The following is a 25,194-nucleotide window of genomic DNA, read 5'->3' on the forward strand; positions in this document are numbered from 1 at the left end:
TAGAGACTGATGTTTTGACAACCCCGTTTGCAGCACTGGGCTCATCTTCATAGTCAAAGCGATGTCACTTTGCATTTAATTGTTATGTGTTTTACTCAGTTTTTAAAACCTGCTAACAATGTTCTCTCTTTCTCCATCATTCACTTGTAACTTGAAAAAAATGGAACTGGATTGCAATAAGAAATTGGTAAGTTGCTTGGTTATTTCCTCTTCTTTTGAAACAAGACATTTTCTACTTTTATATACAAAGGATTGTGCATCGCCATGAAACTCTGTCTTAGGGATCAAATGAGGAAACAGCAGACATTTTGCGACACCACTACGTTTCTCCACAAAATGACGTCTCAGAAACGAGTGCAGAAATTTCATACTGATGACGTGTCACTACCCAGATCTGGGTAGTGCTTCTGATTGGCCGTACCGCAAGGGAAATTTGTTTCAACCAATCAGAATCACTACCCAGATCTGGGTAATGACACGTCGCCAGTATGGAATTTCGCGGGGACACCAAAGGTAGCGTCGCGAAATGTTTACGATGTTTGTCTTCTTTCAGGACACAATTTTGGCAGTGAACACGATCCGGATACTCTGGAATGTGCACCGGCAGATAATCAGAAAGATGGAGGAAAATACATCATGTATCCTGCTTCTGTTAGTGGGCAGCTGCGCAATAACAAGGTAATGTAACTTAGGTTTTGGTATTAGATGCAGTTAACACTTAACAAGGGTGACCAACATCAATGTTATCCTAATAATGTCGATACATAATCAAGAAAAAAAGTGATGACAATTACTTAAATGATCACTAAGGGGAAATTCTTTGATCTTAATTTTAGCAAATTCTCTTAACTTTTTCTTGAAGGAAATGTATAATTATTCTCTAAAAACTCCCACCAACTTATATTGTAAAACTAGCTGTGTTGTGTAAAGTATTCTGTAAAATTTTGTAACATTTTGCATTCCGATAGTGAATACCATATTGCTTCTATTTTTTCTAATGTCTGTTTGCCTACGCCCTCTCTGGAAATCAGCTTTTGTTGTGTGTGGCTGGCGTAGTTAAATAAATATGTTGTTGTCATTGTTGTGGTAAAGATCAGTCTGGAGTATTAATTGGTATGTGTTTATTTGGGGCTTGAAGGGTAAATGTTCTCCTAGTGACCACTCTGGTGAAATTTCGTTCTGTTACCAGGGTTCACTCAGGCATGAAAAGTCCTTGAATTGTAGGGAAGTCCTTGAAAAGTCCTTAAATTCCTTTGCAAGTCCGTAAATGTTCTTCAACTTTGAATGTAGTTGCCTGAAAAGTGTTTTTGGCGCTTTTTGATCGTCCAAGACAGAATATAAATCATAGCTCAGAGAAGTTAAAGGTGATTTACATAAAGCGTTTTTTTTGTTTTGTGCAATAATTAACTATCAATATAAAACAAGTGAACTGAAAGATGTTGAGAAGATGTGGTGGAGCAAACAGTTCAAGCCTTACAATAATGTTAGAATGAACTGGGAATGTGCATTTTTGTACGATGTGTGAAATGTAGGTGGTCCTTGAAAATTGAATGTGCTTCTTGAAAGATCCTCACGCTTGACAAGTCCTTAAAAAATGGCTGCAATTTCTTGTATGAACCCGTGTGACTAAAGCTCTGTAATGGAAAGCTCTCGTAATCGTTTGTTCTGAGAGCGATGCTTATTATCTTCCTTTTCATCGCCTATATGCCCTTCCACATAAAAAAAAAACGGCTACGCGTAAAAAAATAGTCGATAGTTACCTAACCGGCAATGACTTATCGCCCCTTGCGTGCAGACAGGAATGCCCTGCGCTGGCAGTAACATAAGTTTTAAATAGTTTTGTAAGCTATTATATAGTTTTTAAGCAAATTAACAACTCACTGGTAATATACTATACTTGAACTGTGAAAGTTACATCCTCGTTAGCTTTCAAGTACTCTACTAGGCCTTTACAAATTTTCCTCGTTTGACCGTGGTAAAGATTGTTGCGTTTCTTCCTGACTTTTGTATACCGATTGTTAAAAATGGTAACGATTTCTTGCTTTTATTTTGCTTTTCTAGGTTTTTTCTCCATGCAGCAGGCGTAGAATTCTCGAGGTTTTGAAATCCAAGTCAGAATTTTGTTTCACAGGTAAAGACGTATGTTCAGATCAGACCAGATTGGAAGCGGCAGTCATAATTTTGTTGTAAATATTTCAAGCCTCTCGTGTGGATATTTGTTCCGAGATAACTCCGATTTTGTAAGCAAAATCCTTAAGGCTGTATTTTCCGTTATTTTGTTTGATAGTGATAGTGAATTTTAAGTCGGGTGAATACATGAGAAGGATGTTTTTTTCAGTCAGCTTTGACACAGACAGCTTGGAAGAAAAAATCCGAGTACTCCCTATAGAATCGAACTTATGACCCTTTGGTTACTAATTCAAATGCTCCTACGACTAAGCTAAAGAAAACTCGTGGGAGCTTATGCCACCAAACTCTTTTCAACATACTTCTAGGACTAGTAATGTCGATATGTGCTTATTTTTCTTTGTTTAGAACCAAGAACTGAGACCTGTGGTAACTACAAGTTAGAAGAAGGAGAGGAATGTGATCCAGGAGGTATTGTACCGGAAGACAGTTTGTGCTGCACTAAGGAATGCAAGCTTAAGAAGGGTGCCTTATGCAGGTGACTACCAGCTTCCTTCTTCCCCTTTCTAACTAGCTTCCCACATAGCCTGCGTAGCAGGCGCTTGGAAGTAGTGGGCACGAGAAAAAACGGGCGTGCGAGAAGGAGACACGTGACACCCCTCGCTTGTCTCCCTCGCGCGCGCCCGTTCTTTCCTTCGCCCACTACTTCCAAGCGCCTGGTACGCAGCCTCCCTCCCACAGAGATGTTCTTGGGGCTTCGTGGCGCGTTCTTGCGCCATCAACTTTCGTTCAGCAAATTTAACCACCTAGATATTTTTTTAATGAGGTTGTAGCCTCTAGTACGGAGGCGGGTGAGTTGTTAAAAGGAGTTTTTCGGGGAAAGGACGTCGTTCTACAATGACTTGTGACAAGATGATTGTTTCGAAATTCACAAAAATCGAGTCTTAATCTACTTTTTTGATGGGGCAAAATTTATCGTTTTAGAGAGTTAACTGAGGAGTTTGTTGTAAGAAATTTTTATGGCTTCTCCCTTTATTAGACACCGTTTCTGATCTTTCTCAGTCCCAGTCTCTCTTTAGTCCCGCGCTAAATTACTCAAGGTCGAAATTACACTTTCGAGTTTTGGAAGTGCTATGGTTGGTCTGCTTTTTAACCGAAATTCAGTTCCCACAGCTGGAAGCACTCCTTGTTTTATATTTGTGGCTGACTCGCTGTGCTATAAAATAAAGTTCTCCTGTTCGTGGGACAGAAACGCTTGACGAAGCCTTAAGCCTGACGTTTGCGTGGAAGGCTACTTCCTACAAAGCTTCTTTATATTTTTCGTTTTTTTAGTTCTTTCTTTTTCAATCTTTCTTCCCTGACTTTATGACCCTTTCTCGGGCCTCCCTCTTCTTTCCCTCTCTCTTCTCTTTGTTAAGTTCCTTCCTGTATTCAAGTTTCCTTTTTTTTTCTTGTCACTGCCGAGTGTGTGTATTTTCTAATGACTGACATAAGTTTCCATCCCCCGGGGGAATCCTTTGTACTTTGTTTTGATCCTATCTGAAAACCCCCTCGTACGAAAACTGACCAGTAACATTAAAAGGTAAAATAAAATGTAATCTCTCGACCGTTTATCTTTCTCTTCAGTGATGGCTACGACTGGCCGTGCTGTAAAAACTGCACTTATACAACCACTATGGGCCAGAGTTGTCGCATTGCTGACAAGACAACTTGTAGCGCAGAAACGTTGTGTGATGGTAACAGTCCCTCTTGTCCTAATGCACCACCCATGAGTGACGGGACACCTTGTATTGATAGGTTAGTTTTATCTGTAGATTTATCTGCGATGCTGACGCGTCAACTTGAAGCGTCGAGACATTTTGTGATAGTAACAGTCTCTCTTGTCCTGAAGCCTCACCCATGAGTGACGGAACACCTTGTGTTGATAGGTTAGTCTTGTCTCTATGGATATCTGGTGTCCAGATTGTTTGGGTTATTTTTCTTTTCTTCCGTCCATGCCTTTCCCACTACAAGGGATACAAAGGAGAGAGATCTGAGACTGGATGCTACCCTCGCTCCTCAAACGGGGTATCTCTAGAATTTTGTCAAGGATACTGATAGGGAGCTTAAGCAACAAAAATGGCGACGGCAACAGAAATGAAAATTGAATTCGCGCTGCCTCAAACTTTGTCGCGCTTATTCTGTCTCGTTTAATTCGACAAATGTTGGCAAATGTTTTCGGAGTTTAATTCTAAAGCCTGTATCAAAGTTTAAGAAAAGAAAAGAGAAAGTAGTTTTCTTGTGTTCCTGTCCTCGAAAAAACGTGAAATTAGGCACTTTCACGTTGTAGTCGTGCAACGACGACAAAGAAATGTACAAAAAAGCGTGATGCACGTGCAAAGTTGTTGTTTTGCTAATCCAAGGGCTTGGTCATGGAGGTGGGGGACCCCAGGTACGTGAGGTAACCCGCTTTGGTAGGGTAAACCGCCTGTTCATTAGTATAATCTCTCATTTTAATTTGATCATGTTTACAGATAGGTGGGGTGAGTGAGTGAGTGAGTGAGTGACTGAAACGTTTATTTACCCACGGTAATTTCATCAAATAACTTTACAATAAAGTATCTGTTCTACCTAATAGCTGTGCATTAATTAATTTACATAAAGATACAAATATATATCTAAAACTAAACCAAGAAAGGATCGCACACAATATTAAACCTTATAACAAAACTAAAATTATGATGCTTGTGTAGATAGTGTATACGACTGACCTGATCTCAGCCTTAAATTATTTAAAAGAAGTATCTTCCTTTAAATACGAGAAGGTGACCCGTCACATGTTACCTCACCTATCTGGGGTCCCCCACCTCCATGTAAACAGGCCCTAAACCTATTACTTTTTTGCCGTTCTCGTTGCCGTCGCCGTCGTCGTTGCTTGAGCTCCCTAACAATTCAAAGGAACTCAAACCGTTGGACAAAGTTCCCCCAGCCCCCTCCCCCTTTAAACAACAAAAGAAAGACACCAATTCATTTCTCAAGTTATGAGCAAATACTTGTTGATTTTTCTCTGCAAACTGTTTTCGAATAAAGCAGTTACACGAGAAGACTTCCTTTTTACCCGTTCTGTTTCAATGAAACCTCTCAACAGATTTTTGTTTTACTTTAGTATTTTCGAGAATGGTCAAGTTTTGCTATTACATTTATACCCTCCTTTCTTGCTTTAAGCTCAGGTTTTTGATTCCACGCAGTTTGGTTTTCACTTCCCAGTGTCTGAAGTTTGAAAAATTTCATGCCACAGCTCTTTTAATCTTTATTTTTGCTTTTTTCTAAGGGGAGAATGCAGAGGTGGCAAATGCAAAACTTTCTGCGAAGCGAGGGGTCTGCAGCCTTGTAAGTGTTCAAGTGATGAATACGTCTGTAAAGTTTGCTGTCAACAAAGAGATACTTGTATACCCTACAGAACCAACGACACTGGTGGTACGCTCGATATCATGAACGGTCGGTCTTGTCAAATAGAAGAAGTACAGGGCACCTGTGTTGAGGTAATCTTTGATTCCATCATTATGAACGGTCGGCCTTGTCAAGGAGAAGAAGTACATGGATCCTGTGTGCTGGTACTGTGATTAAGGTCCACCATGTTAGTGGCTTACTCGCTGATTTGTGATTGGTTGGAGAATATCGCGCCTTTTCTCGACCGATCAGAAGGAGAACCATAACTAATGTTAACTTTCTGGCGCGCGATTTTCTCCGCCCAAAGTTGAGCAACAATCTATCCTTCTCCTGAGAATGTACCCATGTTACCTCTTTCTTTTAGGTTGGTCACTGCCTGTCTCCGTTTGTCTTAGCAAACTAGAAGGATCACGACAAATAGCACCAAACAAGCGTAAAGTGCGAGGGGTTAGGGATAGACTCAGGGGCGGATCTAGGGGGAGGGTGCAGGGGGTGCGCACCCCCCCCCCCCCTGAGATGACCTGCGGTTTTCTAATACAACTGGTATTCTGCAAAAAAAAAAAAAAACTATGTGGTTTATTGGTGTTGAAGTAGAGCAAGAGACGAGTGCACCCCCTCCTAAAAAAAATCCTGCATCCGCCCCTGAGACTGTAGGCTGGTCAGAGTGCTGTGTAAACATTTTGCACTTTTTTTCTTCCCAACAGCGCGCGCTCTCATTGGTTACTCCGAGGTCACATGACATCTAACCATGAAAGTGTTTCCCGCCAAAATTCTCTGAGCGGGCAACGTTGCACTGTTACCCGGTGCACTGTTACCCGCGAATGTTGACCAACGACTGCCATAACAGCTAGGTTTGGTGAATTTCCAGCTTCGCCTCTGAAAACATTCTCGGGAAACAAAATAAACTGTTTCCCTCGAGATTAGTCATTAAGTGTTTGATATGTAACGCATAGCAAACCTTCTCTAAGTTCCCACATTCTCACGCAGGTCTTTTTTCTTACCTAGGGTCGTTGCCGGAAATATGCATCTCAAGATTTTGCGGTGAGACTCTGGACAAGAAGTAATGATGTTGTCTCTGGTGTTTCTTCTGTTTCCTCCATTTACACCAAAACAGCTTCATTCATCGCTTTACTTCATATAGTTTGGTCCAGGATCTAATCCTGGGTCATCATGCATCCTGGACATCAATTCAACGCGACGTCTTCGCTGGCTCTATAGCCCATGCCATGTCGTCTGTTTTGTTTCCTGGCGTGGTTAGCCTGACAAAAACGCTTACAGTTCCTGACGCCACCCGCGGCTGGCTTTCCTACGAAATTACGTCTGAAGAATAAATGCAGAAATTCCTTACTAGTGACTGTCGCTTTTAAAAGCACTACCCAGATCTGGGATCAATTTTAAAAAAAGTGCAGCTATTGCCTGTTTTCGGACTCTAAAAACAACTGCTACACTAATGTAAATTACAGTCAGTAAAAGTATTGCAAACTATCGGCTACAGAACAACTCTGAATGTGAGATCGTCACATATGAACTCATGTAAATCATGTTTTACAGAATCATGAGATTTTTAACTAAAGATTTCTAAGCGAATGGAGCACCTTGTACTTTACTAACATGCAGTAAACTAAAAGGCAAGGTTGTTTCTGCTGGGAAAGTAGTTCTGGAATTTTCCGCACTAGAATGATCGAATTCTGATGTAAAGGAAACGCCTTTAAAGCTAAGTAAAGCAAAAAGGCTCAATTCTGCAATAAGCAGAAAGCTAACTAATAAATTTGCAATGTTTTTTAGATCTTTTGTTGTTTGATAGTATACTTGTCAGTCATTTATCTGTTTTGGTGCATGTGATGTCGATGTTCTGTGATTCGTGTGGCATCTTGATATGTTTTCGGTGCTCTCGTGGAATGTAAATTGTACAATGATCCTTGTCAGCGTTTTTGGCTAGAAACACAATTTCGATTGCGTAATTGTTACTATACGGTGTTTGGTATTAACGGCATGATAGCATTATTGTAGTTACGGTATTGTTTGATACTTATTCGCTTTTTTAGACAAGAGCCACATCGACTATTGGAGATTAACAAGTCAACAAGCTGCCTGCACCAATCCTAGCATTGATTGCTTTACATTATTTTTAAAAATTAAATGCTGCTTGAACCTTATGTCAATGGGATCGAGAAAAGTGCAAGCCGGCCGACTCTCGCCCCAGGGACTAAGGGTGGACCCGGTGAGGGGGAGCGCCCCAGGGACTAAGGGTGGACCCGGTGAGGGGGTACGCCTCAGGGACTAAGGGTGGACCCGGTGAGGAGGAGCGCCCCAGGGAGACTCAACTGTTCGCCCCTCTTTTGCCAAACCATAAAACGATGATAGCAACATAGCAATTCTCACAGAGCATGTATTGTGCTAATAGTGTATGATGTATGGCATGATGAAATTTTCGTCCGTTTTCGTCCGTCCATGAGTAGCAAACGTACGATAAGGCGGTTTTTTCTTAAATTTTCACTCTGGACAGCGTTTTTGAAAAGATGCCTCTTCTGGCGATGACCGTTTTCACTGGAGACATGTGTACGGTCGGGCAAAACGGAGAATGATGTTTCTGTTTTGAAACAAAAACGTATCGGTGTTGATGGGGTTTTAATCAATTGCTTTTATTTTACCCATAGTTCCTTTTCATTACAGAAAAAATTAGTGAATAAGAACTGCATAATGCTGCATAAACATAACAACTTTCTTTAATGTTCCAGGCATATTTCGACGGTACAACCGTCATCTTCAGTGTTACATATTTTGAAATCGCGGTTGAATTTAAGTCGCGCGCTATGTTACGAAGTTCGTTACATTGCTTTGTAATTTTGCGTACTGAAAAGTTTAAAATTAGTGACGGTTAGCTACTTACAGGGAGAGAGTCAGGTTTGTGTTTCACCTGCTGGTTGAGGTCAGGTTTCTCCCATTTTATGAACATAGATTCATTGAGCTTCACTTGGTATTTTTAAATAACTCCAGGGTCCAGGATCTGGAAGTAGTCCGGTGTGCAGGATGTTCGACAAGACGAGGTGCCCTGGACAAGACTCTGAACTCTGCAGATGTCTAAAAAAGTTCGAAAACCTGTCAAATTAAGTGCTCACGCACTCGCGTGGAGAAATGTCGGCTTGTTTCACCCACATAACAAGCATTACAACTTGCACACGAAAATTTATAAGCCACACGGGTGCGAAGACCCTCAGGGACAGCATCTTTTACATTAAAAAGATTCTTGATTTTAAACGTAGTAGAGACAAGCCTTATATCACGTGAAGCTGAAAGAATCGATCTATGTATATCCATAATATAACATCCATATATTGACACAAAAAAGGTTACTTCGGAGTTCGAGTTAGAATTCTTTAAACAAACAGTAGAAATACTCATAAATTTTTGTTTCTGTTTCCCGTCCTTCCTGTCTCGTCAACGAGAACGCTTGTTGTCCAGGACAAAAGAAGTATCAATTAAAGAAAAGTAATTTTAAAATTGTTGGTTTGCGGGAATAAAGTTATGTTCTGAAAAAAATAAAATAAAATAAACAGTTGAAAGATCCCTTCGGACAACCTGTGGTACGAGTGAGCCCTCTTTTGGTCGAGGGAATGAATAAGTTCCAGTTCCTAAATCAGAAAGTAAAAATAATGATAGATTACAGTTTTGTACATCTTAACCACCCCTTCTTTCTCCCTCCTCTATGAAATTCTCTTGCCGTCCAGGACATCATAAATGGCACTCGAATATAAACACATTGTCCAACAAATATTTGTTTTAGTATTAATTAATGGACAGTCACTATCTTGCGAGAATGCTCTTCATTTTGGGGATCATTCGCGACAGGCACGTATGTAAGGCGCGGCAGGTTAGACGATGACTTTACCACACACAGAGACACAAACATTATCAAGGGGGACTTCCTTGTTTTCTTTCTTTCTTTCTTTCTTTCTTTCCTTTTTGTTTTTAATACATATATTTTTTTAGCACAATAAGATGATTTCCAGTACACAGATGTTTTCTAGGTCACCGGGAATATAAGTTGTCGGGAATTTTAAATCGTTCGTTATCCAACAAACAGAAAAACTCTCGGCGGTTGTAAAATGCACAGTCCTTCCCTCAAGGAAGGGGTAGTGTCATAGTCAACCTCTGTGATATCATCCCTGATCATATCGATATTTGAAAACAGCCGACTTGTTTGTTCATTTCAGTGGTATAAGCTATATCGTGACATGGCGCAAGTACACGCAACCCCCCTTTTCGCGCTCTGATATATAGTTATTTGAAAGTTAAAGGTACCCAATAACATCGATATTTGAAAAATATTGAATTGAGGGTCTGTGTTTTCGAGACACCCAGGGGGTGTGAGTTTTTCGGAGGGCCTGTGCATGAGTTTTCGAGACATGTACACCCATTAAGTACACCCAGGGGTCTGAGTTTTTCGGTGTCTGAGGTCTGTGTTTTCGAGGTCTGAGTTTTCGTAACACCCGCTTTTTCCAAGAGTTTTTGCTGAAAATATACCATTTGTGCATACTATTAGGTTTTGACTGATCTGGCTGGAGAGTCTCTTTTAAATGTGAATTTCTCATCATGACGGGAATGGTCTGGCCTAAACTGATCATGAGACCAGACCCAATTTTAGTGGTTCTCATACATTCTCTCTAACGGCTTTTTGAGCCAGATCTCGCGTAAGATCTCGCGAGGAGTGGATAGAACTGGGAAGGACTGGGAGCCAGTTAGCGGAGTAGTGAAAAAATGCAAGATGGAGTCCTGACATAAACTTCTTCATTCTTTGCTGAATATTATCTCTAATAATGCGGGAATTAAGTTTTCTAGGAATTCACCTATTTGTTGCAGCCCTCTATAGTGTCTCCGCATCAAAAACAGGTAAGTTAAGGGTTATTTTTTTTATAATCACCAGCAGTCTTAACACTCACAATCAGCGCGGCGGCATCCATTCTTAGGTACACGTTTAATAGTTGTCATTTTTCACAGTAGACGATTACAGCCGATCGAATGGTGATGATTTAGGAAAACAGGGTTAAACTTTATCGTTTTCGGCCCTAGGATGAAAAACGCTTGATGGTTTTCGTTTCTTATCACTTCTAATGGCACTCCAGTCCTTTCGTAATAGAATTCTGATATGTGCTTTTGGACTTCAACACTGCACTTGTCATGAGTTAGCAAATTCTGACAGACCGTTCTTGAAAAGGAAACTCCGTAATACAGGTTTCCTTTGAAAAAATTAGGCATTTCTGACAGGAGTTAACTATAAGGCTGGCTATAATAAAACCTGGGCTCCAGTGAGTAAATGACGTATCAATGCACATGATTTATCACACGCTAAAACATTGAAATTCGCATCCTTTTTACTTCGATATTGGGCATAATATTTCTTTTGATTGTACTAAGGAGGTGAAGACTGCTTGGTCGTTCAAATAATATTTTTCTAGTATGAAACAATATTGTATTGGTACAGTATTTCTAATAACTTTCTTAAATGTGTTGTTGATAGTGTGATAGCTTTTACAAACTAATTAGATTAACCATTCTACTAAGTGGACATTTTCTTAGACGTTGTAATCGTTCATTTGGTAAAGAGTACAAACCAAAACTAATCGTGATTACAATGAGTGCTTCACATGTTATCGGCTTCTTCTTGGTTTGGGGGAATGCAAGAAGACTAAGTCCCCCGGTTCAAGTGCTTCTCAATGAAAAAAACTTTGATATCTTCCTTGTATAACTGGGATTTAGCTGATTGAAGGGACTTTTTATGGTAGTTAAAACCTGCGTAGCTTTTGTTAGTAACTTGATCAGCGATACCATTATTCTATTTCTGCAACAGGAATAGTAGTTTACATGTGTCTAGACTGCGTGTGCTATAGTTTGCTATGCTGGTCATGTTTTCTTTCTAATTCAAACAATGCGAGTGCTTCACATGTTATCGGCTTCTTCTTGGGGTGGGGGAATGCAAGAAGACTAAGTCCCCCGGTTCAAGTGCTTCTCAATGAAAAAAACTTTGATATCTTCCTTGTATAACTGGGATTTAGCTGATTGAAGGGACTTTTTATGGTAGTTAAAACCTGCGTAGCTGGCAGAATTTGTGGCATTCGACTATTAACAAAGATCACAATAGCACCCGTGGAACAAATTTCATTTGAGAAAAAAGGGGAAATCTTTTGTCGCTCTAACCACAATTATTGTTTGATGATGATTCAGTTACATCTATGTAAAGAGATGCAGTTTTTCATTGTATTCTTTTGTTAGTAACTTAATCAGCGATACCATTATTCTATTTCTGCAACAGGAATAGTAGTTTACATGTGTCTAGACTGCGTGTGCTATAGTTTGCTATGCTGGTCATGTTTTCTTTCTAATTCTAACATTTCTGCAATTTTTTATGAGAAAATGCTAGATTTCATGACAAAGAAAAGCAGAAAAAAAGCTATAGCATTTGCAACTCCTGTAGCTGAAGGCACTGTTCTCTTAGACTCTGTTCTGGGAAAATGCACAAATGAACAGTGGTAAGGCCCATATGCCCACTAGGAACTTAGGGGAACCACAAGAGGGACCCTCCTGGGTAGGACACACATCAGGTGAGATCGGGGTCCACACCCTGGAGTGGATATTTGTCCAAACCTGTCTCTGAGGGCGAAGTCTTACAGTGGAGTAAAGTGCTAGTGCAGCCAGGGATTGCACATCCCTGCCATTACTTTTATTGGAAAGTAAGAAAGGAGAACCAAGAAAGGAAGGTCACCTATTGACCAGTATAATTTACTTTTATAGATCCATATAACGAAATAGTGTAGTTCAAATAAATAATTGACTTGGGGGTGGGACGGATAAAACACTTTAGTTTGTAAATGAATCGAAGCCCTGAGAGAATTGACTGGAAAAGGACATTGTACAGCCTAAAAGGGAATACATAAATTTGCTTTTATGTGGCTGTATATTGATATTAAAAATAAATATTATTTAGTTCATGGAATAATTCATTTTTGTTTTTCCAGGCAAGATAGAAGGTGTGTTGACCCATTATGAAACTCTGCACGCTAAAGACATTTTACATGGTTTCCACAAGAGAGATGCCAGCACACAAGAAAAAGTTGTTTCCTTTACCACTTTAGGAAGGTAAGTAATAATTTAAAACAATGTTGTGAAAAGATCTTCACAACCAATCTTTTCAGATGCCAGTATTTCAATTACAGAAATTTCTTTTTTCATTTATTGCTTTTCTATAAATGTATGATGCAGTTATTTTTCTTTTATTTCAGTTAATTTTTGTTTTTCCTTTGTATAAAATTAATTCATTAATTAGCATACCATAAAATTCTGAAAATAAGCCCCTCCATGTATAAGCCCCTCCAAATATAAGCCTCCGGGGGCTTGTACTTGGAAAATTGCCCTCAAATACAAAGTAAAACAAGAGCAAAAATGGTAAATTTACTTCCCTAAGATTAGGCCAATCGATTTTGAAATACAAATTTCTCTCCATAGGCAAGCCCTTCCGAATATATGCCCCTCCAAAAATAAGCCCCTCAAATAGGGCCTTTGAAAAATATAAGCTGGGGCTTATTTTCAGAATTTTACGGTACATTACCATACCCAAACACAATAAAAAAATAAAAATAAACTGCAACATATATTCACTAACACACACCTAATATAATACACGTAAATTTTTGGGCTTCTTAATAATATTATTTCTGTTATACATTGCCACTGCTGTTCTGTTGAATTAAGTTGTTTGGAAATGTTTTCATATGAATTCTGTTTAATAGCTAGTGAGTCCTCTTATTTTAATAAAAAATTTAACTAGCATGTCTTTTTTCGCTTCCATCTAATCATTTATATGATAAAACAAAACTAACAAGATGGATCAGAACCTACAATCCTCGTCAAAAATCTTGAAACACTTGTGTGTGTTTCCTCTTCCCCAATTTTGATTTGGGTATTACAATGGTCACAGTGCTTCAATTTATGCGTGGCTCAACATGGGGAGGGAGAGGACACATTATAGTGAGAATAAAAGTGTGGGAAGTAAATCTCAAGAATTTACTAGAAAAGTCAAGAGAAACGGTGTCTGTTTCAACCATTTGTGACGAGTATTGTAGCATATTACTTGATGTATAATCTACTGCAGTTGTGATCTTTTTGATCCTGAGAGAATCAGACACATGTAGGTCTGTTGGGGTGATTGATTGAAGCAAGAATGAAATGTTAAGTTTTTCACTTTAGACATACCTTGTTGTTGAATAGTGGCATTAATATTAGATGAAAATTATCACAGTGACTGAAAAAACAGGCACTGTCAGTGATGTGTCTTTTAATTGCCCACACCTAAACAGCATGATCATTCTAACCAACGATGCATCACATATCAACCCTCCAAGTTAAAGTTTTTGCTTGGTCGCCATTTGGCGACCAGCTCTTTAGGTTTAGGGAGACTTTTTTACAAATCAAGTCGCCAGCTTCAAAATTCTAGGCGCCATGGAGACTATATAAAATGGTCGCAACTTTGGAGGGTTGCATATGTCCTCAGAATTGACTAAAATAATTAATTGTAATTGTCTTTGTTTGCTGTTGCAGTTTATGATAAAATTATTTATTTTGTTTTTACTGTTCTGAGTTCAAATGTACCTTTACATTTTAAAGAAAAGGAAAATTGCAAAATTTACTAAACTCCAATTCCATCTTTCCCTAAAACTCACAAAATCAAAATACTCTTGAAATAAGGGTCATGATTTTTTGCAGAATATTTTTTTATTTTTTTATATATTTTTTGCAGAATATAATAATAGCAAAATTAAGTGAGAATAAGGTAGTGGTTATCGTACACCCCCACCCATTTTTTTCCTTATTTCGTGAGTAGCTTCTTGTGGGTAAACCTGAGCTGAGACATCACTGCAATCAGGGCTTTATTCTGTAGAAAATAAGAATCTGTTATTTATGTTTTATTGCTCACTGCAGACACTTCAGGCTTCATCTCATTCCACATGTTGAACTGTTCAGTGAAGACTTCCATGCGTACTCTGTGGGAGAAAATAATGAGAAGATAGAAATTGCAGTTGATAAAGACAGTTTTTACAAAGGTTATGATGAAGGTATAACCCTGTCTTTCTTTACTCCTGTTTGTGATTCTTAATCAAACCTCATACTGGCACAAATCTCTAGCATTTCACTCTGGCATTTTTTCCTTTAGAAACAACAGTGTGGGTTATCAAAAGCTAGATTTAAACAAAGAGATACTAATTGTGAATTATAAAATGATTTATAGTTGTATTATATGCAAGTTATTTTTATTTTAATCTTTCTTGATATACAAGAATAGTGTAGTGTCCAATTGCTCTATATAAACATTAGAAACTTACTATGAACTAACAGCTATGGCATCTTCACATTTTTGTCTCTTTTTCTCTCCTAATCATTAAAATCTAACTGACTCAATTGTTGCCGTAGATCTAAGGGCCTAATAATTTTCCAAGGTGTTTAATATATTTTGTTTTTATGATTTAAAGGCGACCCTTTATCTCATGTAAGAGCTCATGTAGATGATGGAGTTCTTTCAGCTTCTATAGACACAAAAGAGGACACATATGTCATTGAGGTAAGATCTACATAATGTGGAAAAATTAGCCTAGCCACACATACAGTATTTATTTATTTATTTTATTTAATTGACTTTTTTCAAAAATGCACAACACTATAAGAGTAAGGCTGTGTAGTGGTGACAGAACTGAGAATTACTGGAAAAAAAATCTGACCCTCAATAAATTAAGAAAATTGAGAAATGTGTTATTGGGGCCATTAACACACTACGATTTTATTGCAATCATCCAATAAGCTTCTAAAATTTCATCGAGAATAAATTCTGTAGTTTTAGTTATGGTGGCGTGACAAATGTTAGACATGTGATGTCATTTTACAGCCTGCTTGGCGTCATGTAGAGAAGTCTACAAAACAAGAGATGATTGCATACAGACATTCAGATGTCAAGTCCAATATAACTCATTCTCATGCAGATCCTAAGTAAGTTATTCTTGAAATAAAGGCATTACAGTCGACTCCTGGTAACTCAAACCCTCTACAACTCTAATCTCCTGCTAACTCGAAGCAATTTTCATTACTCTTCAGATTATTTTCTATATAATTTTACCCTCGATAACTCACACTTTTTTCCATATCCCTTGAAGGTTTGAATTATCGGGAGTTGACTGTATTCCTTCTTTTGGGGACCTCTTGTAAGTTGACAACTCCCTGAAGTGCTTGCATTGAAAGAGTAAAGGAACAACTCCTCCGGCGATATGCAGAGCTCTGCGCCATTTTGACGTGGGCGAGAATCATGGAAGTTCAAGTTTAAGTTTGTTGTTGGTTCTCCTCCAGCTTATTCTGTATGGAAAGATGGTGTTCTTGTCTCTGCTTCAGAGAATACATTAAAACCTAGTTATTAATTCTCACTGCAGGGAGTCTGCACTCCCAAACGCCCCAGTTTTGAGATATGGGAAGAGGCTGGCAAGCCTGGAAGTGGAAAGGAGTGGGAGCTAAGGTGCAAGAGTGAGCCATCGATTGCTGCGGGTGGGGTCACAGCCTTGATGCCAGGTTCCGTTTTAGCTAAGAAAGGAATAAACAGGATAAAACAGACCTACATGTATTTAAACTTAATTTTGTAATATTATGTACAACTTGTTCCCCAGTGGATCTGTCAATGCGCAGGAATTATAAAATGCTTGGGTCCCACAGGGTTAGGGGGCATTTTTGTCTGGTGACTGACTGCCTCCAGGGAGAATGGTGTTGTCAATTTTTAACATTACAGTTTTCTTTTATGCTGCTGTAATGACACATAAATAAAATTACTTCTTTTTTTCTTCTCTGTAAACTTTGCAAAAATGTAACAGTATTTTTATGTTTCCTTGTAGGAAAAGGACATTTAGTTTTTGTGGCCATGACTCAAAGCATTCAACTGTGTATTACAAGAAAGATGTTGGTAATAAAGCATGTTGGTTCCTGCTTGATAAATGTTTGCAAATCCAGCCGATGATCATGTTGCCTAGTCATTTAATTTAAGGTTTAGATAGTTGAATGGGGTGAATCCAAGATTTAGTGTAGGGGGGTTCAGATAAATGTGTGACGAAAGATGGCTAGACCACTGGCATCTGCAATAATTGAGACCAATATTATTTTTTTGGTTTCAGCTCCAGATATGAGATCTGGAAGAAAGAGACGTGCCGCGTCAACACTGATAAGGTGTACTTTAGCTTTAGTGGCTGATTACTCGTTTTTTGAAGAAATGGGTGGAAAAGACAAGAGGCAATCAATAAATTATATGGTAAGGCCGCTAGTGTAACTAACTTTAAGTAAGTCTCTCAATGCAGTGCTTGCTGCTAACGTTTTTAGTCACTGATCCAGAATAGCTGAAGAATTACTAGTCCTGAGGAAATCTTTGTTAGCCTGTCTTGACTTCATGATGCAGCATGGTCGCTACAGTTAGATCTGTCAAACTAGGCTTACCAGTATATCCTAAAATTCATTCTAATAAAAACATAGCAAGCTCATGAGCTCGTACAAAGTAAAACGTTAGCTGGTCCATCCTTCTCCATGCACAAAATGTGGCCATGCCACAACAGCTGAGCTGGCTAATGCCATTGAGATCGTAGACTCTGTGATTTGAGACTTTGTGAAGACATTTGATGTTCAACATGATCCTATAGCATGAGGTGACAAAAGCATTTAGTTTTACAGCCATGTCTTTGGTGATTATCCATGTTCCAAAGTCATCCAATAGAACGGAAGGACATGTTGTTTTAAAAAAGCGCAGTCTCTGGACCAAAAGTACTGTCTGTTAATAGCAGCTCTTGTCGGGGCTCCAGAGTGCAGACCGTGCAAGCATTGAGTATTTAATTGAGATTATATGATACAGTGCATTTGCATTTTTTCTGGGTTCTGTCTCTGTAGTGACTGTTTTCTGTTTTAGATTGGTGTTGCAGACAGGGTGGACAAAATTTACCGGGATACAGAATGGTCAAGTGAATACAAAGGATATGGTTTTGAAATTACAGAAGTAAGCATGCAGAGTTTTATTTTTCACATTTTGATTGGCTATCAGTGTTCTTTCTGCACATAATACTTACACTGTACGTACAAGTATTGAAATGTTTGTCAGATGAAATAGGTGAATCTTTGTTGGCATCATTGTTTACAATGATTTTTCCTCATTAGCATACAACTTAGCTCATACAAGCCACGGCTGCTGTATATCTGAACTATAATAATTCAAAAATTGAAATATCTGACTAACTTCAGCAATTTGTGCAGTTTTCAGCTCCTTGCAAGCATTGTTGAAGGAAATATTAACCATCGAAAACTGTGAAATTACTGGATAACGAAAAAGTTAGCTATGTGCCATATTTACATTCTTTGTAAAATTTTGAGTTTTTAACCCATTCGCCCCTGAACCACCTGTAACCGCCCATGCAGATCCACGTCCTTTCTACCCTTTGTGACGTCATCAGTTTTAATGGTCAAGGACAACTTTGTTCGCTAACTTGTGCAGACTGGAGAGATCTTTCAAACCATACCAGAATGAGCACAATTCAGTCAAGGACACCGGAGAAAAAAGCAAAAAACCATGTGACATTGCCCTGAAAATCTCCATGAAAATTTTGTTCCATTGCTCACCTACCTTTCCTTTCACCTAATCCTAAGATCCTAACAGCTTTCCTTAAAACTCTTCCCACCAAAATGAAGCCTACTAAATGCCCAGCAAGAGAAAAAAAAATGAGGCTAGAAAAGCAAAAAAAGAGAGGAGGAGAGAAAGCGAAATTTTGCTTTCTGTGCATGCCCAAACTTCGCAAGCTGATATTTTGCATCTGGATCAGAAGGCCGCGAAGTGTACGACCTGTAAACCGGTTTGTGGTAAGTTTAAGCTCTTGATAGCACGACAGTGACCAGAAAACCCCTTGACTAGCTTCAAAACGCATTTTTCGGCAAAATCTCCAGGAGCGAATGGGTTAAAAGAGAATGTCTCTGAAACTGTTCAGTATATTGGGTTCAAATTTTCAGAGATGAGATAACTTACTGATAACTGAAACTGTTATGCTCTTTCAACATTCAGAGGTTTCAGTTTATTAGCTTCGTCAGATAATGATGAGCATATGTTAATGAGGCAAAAACTGTAAACAAAGATTTGCCTATTCAATCATTATTTACACACAAATTGATGATCACAAAGCAGCTACTACAGGTAATTGGCAAAAGCTAATTGATATTGAATGGTATTGACCAATCTATGGCTGATTGGTAGTCTATTTTGCTACATTGATTGATGTAGTGTGAATAATTTTGTTAGTAATAACTTGAAATGTGATGTGAGAAGGATGTTTATCAGCCTTTACATTTGTTAAGGTGACTGTTCACACTGAACCAGGACCCGATAATCACTACAATATGAAACGCACTGATGTCTGGCCAATCAAAGAGCTTTTAAGAGTAAGTCAGAATAAATAGAATAATTATATTCACTTTACCTTCTGGACAGTTAAGTTGTGACCATGATTTACTAGTTAATGGAAAATTATTCATTTTCTTCAGACATTTAGTAAAAAGGATTGGAGGAAATACTGTTTGGCACACCTGTTTACATACCAAGACTTCGCTGATGGCGTTATTGGATTAGCTTATGTTGGTAACCCTAAACGAAATGCTGTAGGAGGAATCTGTACTGAAAGTAATTATTACAAGCTCTACTCATCTATTTCTTCTGTTGCTACTTCTAATTTTCCTTCTTTCATCCCAGCCCATCTGAGGCCCATGCCTCTCCCTCATCATGCCACCCCATCTGTACAATACAGTTGTGATTTTTAAAACTCGTATTTTGGAATTATATAGATCAAAAGTTTTTCAGTTACTTGTTAATTTTTTGTATTAGTGTAGCTTTTAAATGCATTTTAATTGCTGTATTTTAGCTTTTTTAAGCAATTTTTTTAATCTTGTCGTATTTTTAACTTTTACTGTATTTTAGTTACTGTAATTTAGGCTATTTATATTTATATATATATATATATATATATATATATTTTTATTTGTTATTATTATTATTATTTTTTTCAGGGCCCTCATTGATAGCAGCATTTTATGCTAAAGAGATAACCCTGGCTAAATAACATTTATTATTATTATTATTATTATTATTAGAACAATGAAGGATGTCATGACCAAACCAGTTTGGTATATTGTAACTTGTTAGACAAGATGTTACAAATTGTCATTCAATATTTTGACCTTAAGTAAGGAATGACTAAACTTGTAGTTATTTGTAGCTTTTCCACGATGACTCGTTATATTATAAGAACCTAAACCCAGCGATTAAAGGTCGTAGAATAACTATAAATAACTGCAAGTTTTGTATTTCTTCATACATGAGTATAATAGTCAAAATGATTATGGTACAGCACTTTGTAACATCTTGTCTTACCAGTCACCAAACTGGTTTCTGTAATGGAAACCTTTGTTGGACTACAACCTGTACTGAGTATTTTGAATTTGGTAACCAGAACTTACTTACAAATTACGTGCTTTCCAGGATACTTTACAAACAACATGTGGTTGTACCTCAACACCGGATTGAGTAGCAGTGTCAATTGGGGCAGAAAACTGCTCACAGAGGAAGCAGACATTGTTACTGCCCATGGTACTTGCTTTATATTGTTTATTGCACTCTGTTTCTTTATACTGTGTAGAATATCGAAGCTGAAATTTGCGAAATTTTAAGGATATTTTTATAAATCAGAGGCTGAGACTTCGAAAAGGATGTAGTTTGGGGTGTTGAAAATCTGTAAATACAATACTATACAATATTGTGCGTTTTAACTTAACCATGTAAAATTATTCCTTCTCTGAAAGGCAAAACATGTCTAGACACCTGCATTTGATACCCCAAAACATTCTAACATGGAAATGTCATAAGCTACAATTTAGAAATAATACAAGAAAAATCGACAGAAAAATAAGAATATTCATGCAGCTTGGGTCTGAAAAACAACACTCTAACAAAAAAGTGCACATTACCATAATTATCTTAAGAAGATATGCAAGAATACATAAGTAGTATGATCGTACAGGTGATGTAGTCCTGAATAGGATTGTAGACCTGTAGAGACTGATGTTTTGACAACCCCGCGCGCAGCACTGGGCTCATCTTCATAGTCAAAGCGATGTCACTTTGCATTTAATTGTTAATATGTGTTTTACTCAGTTTATAAAACCTGCTAACAATGTTCTCTCTTTTTCTATTATTCACTTGTAACTTGAAAAAAAAATGGAACTGCATTGCAATAAGAAATTGGTAAGTTACTAGGTTATTTCCTCTTCTTTTGAAACAAGGCATTTTCTACTTTTATATACAAAGGATTGTGCATGAAACTCTGTCTTAGGGATCAAATGAGGAAATAGCAGACATTTTGCGACACCACCACGTTTCTCCACGAAATGACGTCTGAGGAACGAGCGCAGAAATTCCATTCTGATGACGCTTCACTACCCAGATCTGGGTAGTGCTTCTGATTGGTTGAAACAAATTTCCCTCGCGGCACGACCAATCAGAAGCACCACCCAGATCTGGGTAATGACACGTCGTCAGTATGGAATTTCGCGTGGACACCAAAGGTAGCGTCGCGAAATGTTGGCCATTTTCTGAGACTAATCTTTTTTACAATGTTTGTCTTCTCTCAGGACACAATTTTGGCAGTGAACACGATCCGGAGACTCAGGAATGTGCACCGGCAGATAATCAGGAAAATGGAGGAAAATACATCATGTATCCTGCTTCTGTTAGTGGGCAGCTGCCCAATAACAAGGTAATGTAACTTAGGTTTTGGTATTACATGCAATGCAGTTACCACTTTACAAGAGTGACCAACATCAATTTTGTCCTAATGGCATCGATACATAATCAAGAGAAAAAGTGATGAGAATCACTTAAATGATCACTAAGGGGAAATTATTCTCTAAAAACTCCCACCAACTTATATTGTAAAACTAGCTGTTTTGTGTAAAGTATTCTTTAAAATTTTGTAACGTTTTGCATTCCAGTAGTGAATACATATTGCTTCTATTTTTTCTAATGTCTGTTTGCCTACGCCCTATCTGGAAATCAGCTTTTGTTGTGTGTGGCTAGCGTAGTTTAATAAATATGTTGTTGTTGTTGTTGTAAAGATCAGTCTGGAGTATTGATTGGTATGTGTTTATTTGAGGCTTGAAGGGTAAATGCTCTCCTAGTGACCACTCTGGTGAAATTCCATTCTGTTACCAGGTTTCACCCGGGCATGAAAAGTCCTTGAATTGTAGGAAAGTCCTTGAAAAGTCCTTAAATTCCTTTGCAAGTCGTTGCAAGTCCGTAAATGTTCTTCAACTGTGAATGTAGTTGCCTGAAAAGTGTTTTTGGCGCTTTTTGATTGTCCAAGACAGAATATAAATCACAGCTCAGAAAAGTTAAAGGTGGTCTACATAAAGCGTTTTTTTATGCAATAATTAACTATCAATCTAAAACAAGTGAACTGAAAAATGTTGAGAAGTTGGTGGAGCTAACAGTCCAAGCCTTACAGTCCTGTTAGAATGGACTGGGAATGTGCATTTTTGTACGATATGTGAAATGTAGGCGGTCCTTAAAAATTGAATGTGCTTCTTGAAAGACCCTCTCGCTTGAAAAGTCCTTAAAAGATGGCTGCAATTTCTTGTATGAACCCGTGTGACTAAAGCTCTGTAATGGAAAGCTCTCGTAAGCGATTGTTTTGAAAGCGAGGCTTATCTTCCTTTTCTTCGCCTATATGCCCATCCGTATAAAAAAAACAGCTTCGCCAAAAAAATAGTCGCCCTTAGCGTCCAGACAGGAATGTCCCGCACTGGCAGTAACATTAGTTTAAATAGTTTTGTAAACTATTATATAGTTTTTTGAGCAAATGAACAACCCACTGATAATATACTATACTTGAACTGTGAAAGTTACATCCTCGTTAGCTTTCAAGTACTTTGCTTGGCCTTTACAAATTTTCCTGGTTTGACCTTGGTAAAGATTGTTGCGTTTCTTCCTGACTTTTGTTTGTCGATTGTTGAAAAATGGTAACGATTTCTCGCTTTTATTTTGCTTTTCTAGGTTTTTTCACCATGCAGCAGGCGTAGAATTCTCGAGGTTTTGAAATCCAAGTCTGAATTTTGTTTCACAGGTAACGACATATGTTCAGATCAGACCAGATCGGAAGCGGCAGTAATAATTTTGTTGTAAATGTTTTCAAGCCTCTCGTGTGGATATTTGTTCCGAGATAACTCCGATTTTGTAAGCAAAATCCTTAAGGCTGTATTTTCCGTTGTTTTGTTTCATAGTGATAGTGAATTTTAAGCCGGGTGAATACATGAGATAGATGTTTTTTCAGTCAGCTGTGACACAGACAGTTCGGAAGAAAAAATCCGAGTACTCCATACAGGAATCGAACCTAAGACCTTCTGGTTACTAATTCAAATGCTCCTACGACTAAGCTAAAGAAGACTTTTGGGAGCTTATGCCACCAAATTAGGTTCATGTGACAAACATCTTACATACTTCTAGGACTAGAAATGTGGATATGTGCTTATTTTTCTTTGTTTAGAACCAAGAACTGAGATCTGTGGTAACTACAAGGTAGAAAAAGGAGAGGATTGTGATCCAGGAGGTATTGTAGCGGAAGACAGTTTGTGCTGCACTAAAGACTGCAAGCTCAAGAAGGGTGCCTTATGCAGGTGACGACCAGCTTCCTTCTTCCCCTTTCTACTAGCTTCCCACATAGCCTGCGTTGCAGGCGCGTGAAAGTAGTGGGCACTAGAAAAAACGGGCGCGCGAGAAGCAGACACGCGACACCCCTCGCGTGTCCCCCTCGCGCGTGCCTGTTCTCTCTTTCGCCCACTACTTTCAAGCGCCTGCTACGCAGCCTCCCTCCCACAGAGATGTTCTTGGGGCTTCGTGGCGCGTTCTTGCGTCATCAACTTTCGTTCAGCAAATTTAACCACCTAGATATTCTTTTAATGAGATTGTAGCCTCTACCACGGAGGCGTGTGAGTTGTGAAAAGGACTTTTCCGGGGAAAGGACGTCCTTCTACAATGACTTGTGACAAGATGATGGTTTCAAAATTCACAAAAATCGAGTCTTAATCTACTTTTTTAATGGGGCAAAATTTATCGTTTTAGAGAGTTAACTGAGGAGTTTGTTGTAAGAAATTTAATGGCTTCACCCTTTATTAGACCGTTTCTGATCTCTCTCAGTCCCAGTCTCTCTTTAGTTCCGCGCTAAATTACTCAAGGTCGAAATTACACTTTCGAGTTTTGGAAGTGCTCTGGTTGGTCTGTCTTTTTAACCTAAATTCAGTTCCCACAGCTGGAAGCACTCCTTGTTTTATATTTATGGCTGACTTGCTGTGCAATAAAATAAAGTTCTCCTGTTCGTGGGACATGAACGCTTGACGAAGCCCTAAGCCTGTTGTTTGCTGGAAGGCTACTTCCTACAAAGCTTCTTTATATTTTTCGTTTTTTTAGTTCTTTCTTTTTCAATCTTTCTTCCCTGACTTTATGACCCTTTCTCGGGCCTCCCTCTTCTTTCCCTCTCTCTTCTCTTTGTTAAGTTCCTTCCTGTATTCAAGTTTCCGTTTTTTTCTTGTCACTGCCGAGTGTGTGTATTTTCTAATGACTGACATAAGTTTCCATCCCCCGGGGGAATCCTTTGTACTGTGTTTTGATCCTATCTGAAAACCCCCTCGTACGAAAACTGACCAGTAACATTAAAAGGTAAAATAAAATATAATCTTTCGACCGTTTATCTTTCTCTTCAGTGATGGCTACAACTCGCCGTGCTGTAAAAACTGCACTTATAAAACCACTAAGGGCCAGAGTTGTCGCAGTGCTGACAAGACAAATTGTACCGCAGAGACATTTTGTGATGGTAACAGTCCCTCTTGTCCTGTTGCACCGTCCATGAGTGACGGGACACCTTGTATTGATAGGTTAGTTTTATCTGTATAGCAAATTCGTTTCCAGATTCGCTGATATTTTGCTTTTTTGTCCATGCTCTTTCTAGCCTGTGTATAGCCGCCCCCTTCCCCCCTCCCCCTGTACACAGGCTATGCTTTTTCCATTACAAGTGATGTGTAGAAGAAAAAGTTATGTGTCTGGCACTCCTCGCTCGCTCCTCGCTGGCCACGCTCTCCTGAAAAACGTGAAAAAATAACGCCTGTTCTGCATGCTGGTGTTTACCGTCCTTTATTGTACGTTTCGCAGCTTGAAATATTCTGTATATATATATATATATATAATATATAGACCAGTAGGTGAACTACTCAAATCCTGAGTGCATGGGTGTTTAATTATTAATAATGGCGTTTAACTGAAGAGTGGGTCACCTTTTCGGTGGCCTACGAAATAGGCTTGTATTAAACACCCATGCACTCAGGATTTGAGTAGTTCACCTACTGGTCTATTCCGCTCCTTCACTGCAAGTAGAGCACTGTCTTGGCTTCGCCGGTGAACATCTAACTGAATATATATAATATATATATAGATTGAAACATTCTGTATATATATATATATATATATATATATATATATATATATATATATAT

The 25,194-nt window shown here is 38.5% G+C and overlaps 2 protein-coding genes across 2 annotated transcripts in view; both read left to right on the forward strand.

The window, feature by feature from the left end:
- Nucleotides 1-50: 50 nt before the first annotated feature.
- LOC140946451 (ADAM 17-like protease) lies at nt 51-7,240 on the forward strand. The gene is made up of 7 exons (XM_073395575.1): nt 51-187; nt 554-678; nt 2,062-2,131; nt 2,536-2,665; nt 3,754-3,924; nt 5,438-5,648; nt 6,562-7,240. The coding sequence occupies exons 2-7, from the start codon at nt 637-639 to the stop codon at nt 6,712-6,714; spliced, it is 777 nt and encodes a 258-aa protein (XP_073251676.1). The 5' UTR covers nt 51-187; nt 554-636; the 3' UTR covers nt 6,715-7,240.
- Nucleotides 7,241-10,281: 3,041 nt separating this feature from the next.
- Nucleotides 10,282-25,194, forward strand: part of LOC140946453 (ADAM 17-like protease) — a 51,053-nt gene continuing 36,140 nt past the window's right edge. Inside the window, exons 1-16 of the mRNA XM_073395577.1 lie at nt 10,282-10,446; nt 12,570-12,690; nt 14,530-14,663; nt 15,078-15,166; nt 15,488-15,588; nt 16,476-16,543; nt 16,752-16,885; nt 17,531-17,617; nt 18,961-19,044; nt 19,147-19,282; nt 20,138-20,245; nt 20,894-20,899; nt 21,286-21,410; nt 22,706-22,775; nt 23,196-23,325; nt 24,409-24,579. Coding sequence (XP_073251678.1) covers nt 10,374-10,446; nt 12,570-12,690; nt 14,530-14,663; nt 15,078-15,166; nt 15,488-15,588; nt 16,476-16,543; nt 16,752-16,885; nt 17,531-17,617; nt 18,961-19,044; nt 19,147-19,282; nt 20,138-20,245; nt 20,894-20,899; nt 21,286-21,410; nt 22,706-22,775; nt 23,196-23,325; nt 24,409-24,579 — 1,637 coding nt within the window. The 5' untranslated portion in view covers nt 10,282-10,373. The remainder of the gene's footprint in view (nt 10,447-12,569; nt 12,691-14,529; nt 14,664-15,077; nt 15,167-15,487; nt 15,589-16,475; nt 16,544-16,751; nt 16,886-17,530; nt 17,618-18,960; nt 19,045-19,146; nt 19,283-20,137; nt 20,246-20,893; nt 20,900-21,285; nt 21,411-22,705; nt 22,776-23,195; nt 23,326-24,408; nt 24,580-25,194) is intronic.

Source organism: Porites lutea, chromosome 8 (genome assembly GCF_958299795.1).
Source record: "Porites lutea chromosome 8, jaPorLute2.1, whole genome shotgun sequence".
In the NCBI taxonomy this organism is placed as follows: Eukaryota; Metazoa; Cnidaria; class Anthozoa; order Scleractinia; family Poritidae; genus Porites; species Porites lutea.